The 7,911-nt window shown below is 36.9% G+C and overlaps 1 protein-coding gene across 1 annotated transcript in view; it reads right to left on the bottom strand.

Moving 5' to 3' along the window:
- Myo9a (myosin IXA) overlaps positions 1-7,911 on the bottom strand; it is a gene marked incomplete at its 3' end in the record, with an annotated part of 191,454 nt that overhangs the window by 149,800 nt on the left and 33,743 nt on the right. The window contains exon 3 of the mRNA XM_013354586.2: positions 3,466-3,560. Within this exon, the coding sequence (XP_013210040.1) occupies positions 3,466-3,560 (95 nt within the window). The remainder of the gene's footprint in view (positions 1-3,465; positions 3,561-7,911) is intronic.

Genomic DNA, 7,911 nt, shown 5'->3' with positions numbered 1-7,911 from the left:
GGCAAATTTTTAATATGCAACATAAATACCAACATTATTGAGAAAGCCTCCAGAAACAGTTTAAACAATAAACTGATCTCATTTACTATAATCAACTTGCATAAATATCTATTTTCCCAATAACCTAATGCAAACAAAGAAAAAATATGCTTATAAGTTTTTTTAACCTTCAATATTTAGAACAAAGCCTGATACTCAAAATGCCCCCCACAAACATATGCTTAAAAAATAAAATAAATAATGCAAAATACATACATATGTTTTTATTGTTTTTTTTTCACCATAGGAAAAAAAATGTTTAAATTTTTTAGGCAGTCAACAAAAGAGCCTGCATTTCCTTCCATAAAGGAAACTATACATCCACTTTCTAATTCACAAAACTGTCTTAATCAGTGAAGATATACACTAACACCTTCAAGGTTAAAAAGCAATGTATATAACTCTACTTATTGTCATTCTCTTTTAAAAACACAACTATAAGCCTAACTCCTACTTTAAGGAGGAAAAGTACCAACCAGGTCTTTGAAACCTGGTGTTAAAAATCAAGAAAAGAAATGACCTATGAAACTACCATTGAACATCTCCTGTGGACTTCTGTGATTGCTGATGATGCTGATTTTAGGTTCTTCAGACAGGTCAAAAGGTTGTATACACAATAGTTTTAAACCCCTCTTTTTTTTAATGCAGAAGTAAGTCTGAGTTAAAATTTAAATAGCATAAAAAGTATAGACCAGTCTACTTATTAATAGGAATGCAAAAATCATAATAAAAACCATCAAAGAGGGCGGTGGTGGCGCACGCCTGTAATCCCAGCACTCGGGAGGCAGAGGTAGGCGGATCTCTGTGAGTTCGAGGCCAGCCTGGTCTACCAAGGGAGTTCCAGGACAGGCTCCAAAGCTACAGAGAAACCCTGTCTCAAAAAACCAGAAAAAAAAAAACCATCAAAGAAAAATAACAATTTATATGTTTTTGCATTTATGTATGTGTGTATGTGTACTGACCAAGTGGAACTATTTTTCCAGGAAATCAAAAGAGCTCAGTATTAGAGAGCGAAAACTGTAGTATCAATATATCTCAGAAGGAAGACATGTTTATCTACATATATCCCAAAACACTTTTGATAAAATTTAACTTTAAAAAAAGACAAAAGGAAAAATAAATTAACTTTAATGAATAATAATAACAAACTCAAAGATAATTAAAATCAATAGTACTAATAATTCTTTAGCTAGAGTTTTACTTAATGTAGAAAACAGTATTAACATAAAAGGCAAAAATAATATTACAGTGGTATTTGTAATGGATTGGCTTTTAAATATCCCTACAAAGGCTGAATCACCAGTCTACAGTACTAGTAGGGAGGAGGCTGGGCATCGCTGGAAGAAAATTAGGTAATTAAAGAGTGCCCTAGTGATGGATGCTGATCCTCCCTTGCCTCTCTCTCTCTACTGTGCTCGCTTTCTAGCCACCATGTGGTTATCACCATGCCAACTGTCCCTCAACACCAGCAATGACACTCTGTCTTGCCATAGATTCACAAACAAGAGCCAATTAATCATGGATTTATACTTTTACAACTAACTGTAAAACAAAATAAAAATCTTTCCTCTTTTATCTTTGGTATTTTACCACAGCAATGGTAAGCTGACAGTTACATTTCCCATTGTGAAGCAGAATACCTTACAGAGAATGGACAAGGAAGGAAAGGAGAGAGGGAGGGAGGAAGAAAAGAAGCAAAGATGGAAAGACAGAAGAATGGATGAAAGAAAAAGACGACAGACAGAGAGACAGACAGACAGGCAGGCAGGCAGACAGGCAGACAGAGACTAACTACAGAAGAAATGATTTCACTTTAACTCATGGTTCAGGAGACAGTCCATCATAACAAAAGTGACTCAATCCATGGTAGTAGGAGCTTAGAGCGGTTTGTTACTACTGTTCTCAGCAGAACCCAAACCAGAGAGCTAGGGCCAAGAATGGGGCTGGGATAGAATCCTAAGATTAGCCCGAAGTGAGGCACTAATCTTTTTACAAGTATTGTAATATGGCTTGAACAATCAAGACAAACAACAATAAAGTACAAACCATCCATCAAGGCACCATATGTAAAACTATAAAAACCAATAGCTACACATACATACAAATAATAGCAGTAAAAAAATAAAATGTAGAAAAAATCATACTCATAATAAAATACTTAAATATAAACTCAATCAAATATACAAAAAATTTTAAGTACTCCTAAAGAGTACAACATATCATCTCTAAAATAATTGAAAATGTAAACATTGAATTAATGAAAGCAAGTAACAGCTATAGGAGAACCTTAAGTACACAGTTAGGTTAAAGAATTCAACTGAAAAAGCTACACACAATATGCTTCCAACTGTACATTTTGGAAATGGTGATATGGAGACTGGAAAAGCTCACAAAGTTACCAAGACCTAGAAAGTAGCAGGGCTGAATAAGTCAAACACAAAAGACTAGCACAGTAAAACTATGCTATAGTACTAAAATGGAAGACTGTAAATAGCATTTCTACATTTCTCAAAACCAACAGGATGTACAACACAATCAGCAAACTTCAGTACAAGTTATGGATTTCACAATTAATAAATCTGCAGCAACAATGCTGTCATCAATTTTAACAAACAGACCATACTAATACAGATGTTTGTAACAGGGGTAGCTATGCTAAAACGAACGGAAATGATATATGGGAACTCTTTAATTCCCACTTCCTTCTGCTGTGACTCTGAAACTGGTCTAAAGGATACCCTATTAATTTTTTAATCTATAAAATATATTGCTGGCACAATCAGATGACTAATCATAGGAAATGTATGGATTTTTACTTTACCAAAACTAATACCTTGATTGGAAGAAGAATAATATACATATGTAGAAAGTGTGATTATGATGGAAAATACAATAATTAAAGAAACATTTTCTGATCTGAAAAATTTTGAAGATTTATAATATAAACATAAATTCATGTAACTGTTAACAGTTAACAAATATAAGTTAAGGATGTCAAGAATTATGATTAGTATTAAAAATTTTCTCAGTTTGAACCCACCAAAAAGGAAACAATTTTTATGCAGATACCAATATAATACATAGATTATGAAACAAGTAATAACTAAAATAAAAATATGCTCCAGAGGATGACAATATAACTCAGCAGTTAAGAGCATTGGCTGCTCTTTCAAAGGATCTGGGTTCAATTCCTAGCTCTCACATGGCAGCTAACAACCATCTGTAACTCTAGTTCCAGGGGATCTGATGCCCTTTCTTCTGTCCTCCAATACACTCCATGCATGTGGCATACACATACACAGAAAATAAAATAGATCTTAATACATATACATGTATGTACCAAACATGTACATATGTATGTGTGTACTTTATATACATGTATACTCATATTACCAAAATATATTGCTTCTAACTGGCAGTACTTACCCAAGTACAGTGCCTGTTTCTTGGTAATTTACTTGAATAAACTTGCCAAAACGACTTGAATTGTTATTATGAGCTGTCTTTGCATTTCCAAAAGCCTGTCAAAATAAATATTGCTTTTATTTAAAAGTAATTTTCAAACATTGCTTTAATACTAAAGAAAAACAATAAGGCAATTTATTTATATGTTTAGAATCATTCATATTTGAGGTAGAATAAAGTAAAGAAAAAGCTGGGGAAAAAAGTAGATTTTCAACTCATACTAATTCAGCAAAATGAATCTCAAGTTTTAGAATCTAATATATACAACTAAAAAAGAAAACTCAGTTGTTAAGAGCGCATGCTATGCAAGCATGATCTGAATTCAGATCACAACACTCCTGTGATGGAGGAAGGTCATTGGTTGATTAAATAAAGAAGCTGCTTGCCCTGATAGGTTAGAACGTAGGTGGGAGGAGTGAACGGAGCAGAACTCTGGGAGGAAGAGGAAGTGAGCTCAGACTCGACAGCTCTCCTCTCGGGGGCAGACGCCTCAGAGAGACACGATGCTCCATTCTTGCGGGCAGAGGCGAGAGCTCTGCTCTCTGAGGCACACGCGATGAAGCTCCGACCCAGGATGGACGTAGGCTAGAATCTCCCTGGTAAGCCACCTTGTGGGCTACAGCAGATTATTAGAGATGGGCTAGTCCAGGTGCGAGAGTTAGCTTAGAAGAGGCTAGATAGAAATGGCCAAGCAGTGATTAAAAGAATACAGTGTCCGTGTAATTATTTCAGGTAAAGCTAGCTGGGTGGTGGGACACAGCCCACTGCTCCTATTACAACACTCCTGTAAAAAGCCCAGCATGACGATACACAGCACCCATAACACCAACACAATAGGTGGACAGAGAGGAGGAAGGCTGAGGTTTCTTGGCCACTTCAACTAGTTCCAGATTTAGTGAGAGACCCTATCTCAAGGGATAAGGTGGAGAGTGACAATATAGAACCATGTCCTTGTCTGATCTCCACTTCTAGGTCTACAGGTTCCAGTACCTACACACACGTGCATACAACACACATTCATATATACACAAGATTATTAAAATAAAAACACGTTTCTTTAACAAAAACCCAGGCAACTTCACAGTCACAGGAGCCATAGCAACAGCCACATTTGTAGGCATCAGAAGTACCTAGGACACTGAGATAATGGAGATAATGCTGATGGTATAAATCAACACAGGACCAAAAACAACAAATATCATCAGATAATTTTAAGTAGAGAGGAACCAGAGCTTCTGCCTAACTGCCAACCTTGGGAAACTGTGGCCACACTGGTCAGTGAGCAATGCTGATTGATGGGTAAATGTTGTCAAAAACAAGACTGGGGCTGCCTCCAACACAGATGTGATGCTGCTTAAGTCGTCTGTCATCATGAAGACCAAATGCTTATGTAGAAGAGCTGAAGAGAAAATTAAAGGTGGGGCGTGGGTTGTTTTATTTTTTATTATGTTTTGTTGGTTTTTTGGAGGGGATGTAAAAGTGTGCTGGTGGCTTGAAGCCATATAAAGAGGTTCATTAATATTAACAAATTATTTTTAAAAAGACAAATTTCATTCATCGAAATGTCTTCATATTCCAGAGACAATTCTTTTTTTAATTATTTTTATTGAGTTATATTTTTTTCCATTATCCCCCTTTCTCTCCCCTCCCCTCCTACCGTCTCCCATGGCCCCATGCTCTCAATTTACTCAGGAGATCTTGTCATTTTCTATTTCCCAAGGACATTAGATCCATGTATGTCTCTCTTAGGGTCCTCTTTGTTGACAGCCAATTTCTTAAGTTTATACTAAAGCATGTTACAAAGCTGAAATAAGAGGTTAAGAAAATAATAATTACCAATCCAAGTTCCCAGATTCCAACCCAAGAGAGGGAAAAGGGATTTTATAAGTAAAGGGGTCAAGATCATGATGGGAAAACCCACAGAAACAGCTGGCTAATGGGGCTCACTGACTCTAAACTGACAGCTAGGGAACCTGCATAGGACCAAACTAGGCCCTCTGAATGTGGATGACAGTTCTGTGGCTTGGGCAGTCTGTGGGGTCACTGGCAATGAGACCAGGATTTATCCCCAATACATGAACACATTCCCTTTTTGGACACCTTACTCAGCTGCAAGTGGGGAGAAGCTTGGTCCTGCCTCAACTTCATATGCTGGACTCTGTAGACTCCCCATGGGCCTTACTCTTTTTGAAAAAATGGATAGAGGGTTAGGTAAGGGGAAGGGGGGTGGGAGGAGGGTAGAAAAGAGAAACTGTGGTTGGTATGTAAAATGAAAAAAATACTATTTAATAAAAAAATAAAAAACAAGAAAATAATTATATAAAAACTGATCATTCTAGAAGTATATAAAAAATTTCATTAAATGGCTGGAGAGATGGCTCAGTGGTTAAGAGCATTGCCTGCTCTTCCAAAGGTCCTGAGTTCAATTCCCAGCAACCACATGGTGGCTTACAACCATCTGCAATGAGGTCTGGTGCCCTCTTCTGGCCTGCAAACATACACACAGACAGAATATTGTATACATAATAAATATTTTTTTAAAAAAATTTCATTAAAGCACTATGTTTATCTACTTAAAAAACTATTGTACAGATGATAAAAGAACTATAAACTTCCTGTATCATCATCCAAAGCATATACCAAACAATGAAATAATGGTCAACAATAAAGAATGAAACAAAATCAATGATGAATAGCTAACACTATGTTAAATAAAACAAACTAGACAGAGAATTCGATTATATAATCTACCCACATCCAATTCTAAAAAAAAATATAAAAATAAAATAGTAACAGTAAGTAAATGAGAGGTTGTCTTGGAATGGAGGTGGAATTGGTTCCACAGGGGACGATGGGTTGATAAAGATATTCTGAGGCCTGCAAGATGGCTTAGGAAGTAAAAGCCCTTGCCAGAAAACCTGAAATCTGAGTTTGATCAACAGGTTTTACATGGTCAAAAGAAAAAACTGACTGCCAGAAGTTGATCTTTGATTTCCACATATGTGGTTTGGCCGCACGCCACATACACACAGACACACACAAATAAAAAATATCTAAAAACTGTAAGATGTTCTAAAGCTTTATTATATGATAGATGGTATACTGGCTGTTTTTGTATGTCAACTTCAAGTAAAGAGTCATCAGAGAGGAAGGAACCTCAGCTGAGGAAAGGCCTCCATGAAACCCAGCAGTAACCATTTTCTCAATTTTGTGATCAATGGAGGAGGAACCAGACCACAGAGGGTAGTGCAGTCCCTGGGCTGGTGGTCCTGGGTTCTACAAGAAAGCAGGCTGAGCAAGAAATGAGGAGCAAGCCAGTAAGCAGCAGCCCTCCATGGCAACTGCATCAGCTCCTGCCTCCAGGGTTCCTGCTCTGCTTGAGTTCCTGTCCTGACTTCCTCCAATGATGAAAAATAATGTGGAAGCATAAACAAAATAAACCCTTTCCAAGCAAACCCTACCAAGACAGATGGGTAAATATTTTACATGTTTATGTATTCATTAAACTGTACATTTTAAATGTATCTTATTAAAAGTTATAATTCAATAAAATTAAAATTTTCAAAAGCAGGAGCTGGTGGTATATTTCAATACCACCAAAAGTAAATAAATTATTCACTACCTAGAGTAGCCTATTCACAATATTTTTTTCTTTTTTTTTCTTTATTTTGTTTTTGTTTTTGTTTTTTCGAGACAGGGTTTCTCTGTGATTTTGGAGCCTGTCCTGGAACTAGCTCTTTGTAGACCAGGCTGGTCTCGAACTCACAGAGATCCGCCTGCCTCTTCCTCCCAAGTGCTGGGATTAAAGGCGTGCGCCACCACCGCCCGGCTCTATTCACAATATTTTTAAAGACTTTGATTTTGAAATGATTCATTAAAGTTTTTTTTTTCTTCTTGTAAATATCCATAAGAATCAGATCCTTCTAATCACACATGCACACACACACACAGCTGAAAAGATAAAACTTAACTGACACTTCATACTACACTGGCTGCTCTTTAAAGGACCAGGGATGGGCTGGACAGTTAGCTCAGGAGTTAAGAGCACTGGTTGTTCTTCTAGAGGTCCTAAGTTCAGTTCCCAGCAACCACATGGTGGTTCACAACTATCTCTAGTGGGATCTGATGTCCTATTCTGCCATGAAGGCATACAAGCAGCTAGAGCACTCATACATATAAATAAATCTAATCCCACATCCGACAGAGGGCTGATTTATAAAATATATAAAGAAATCAAGAATCTAGGCATCGAAAGAATAATCCAATAAAACAAGGGGTACCCTCATCCATTGCTGGTGGGAACGCAATCTTGTGTTGTGCAACCACTGTGGAAATCAGTGTTTCAGTTTCTCAGGAAATTCGGGATCAACCTACCCCTGGACCCAGCAATACCACTCTTGGGAATAT

This window comes from Microtus ochrogaster, unplaced genomic scaffold (assembly GCF_000317375.1).
Source record: "Microtus ochrogaster isolate Prairie Vole_2 unplaced genomic scaffold, MicOch1.0 UNK49, whole genome shotgun sequence".
NCBI lineage: Eukaryota > Metazoa > Chordata > Mammalia > Rodentia > Cricetidae > Microtus > Microtus ochrogaster.
Note: the sequence above shows the minus strand (reverse complement) of the source record. Positions and strands in the feature narration are given on the sequence as shown.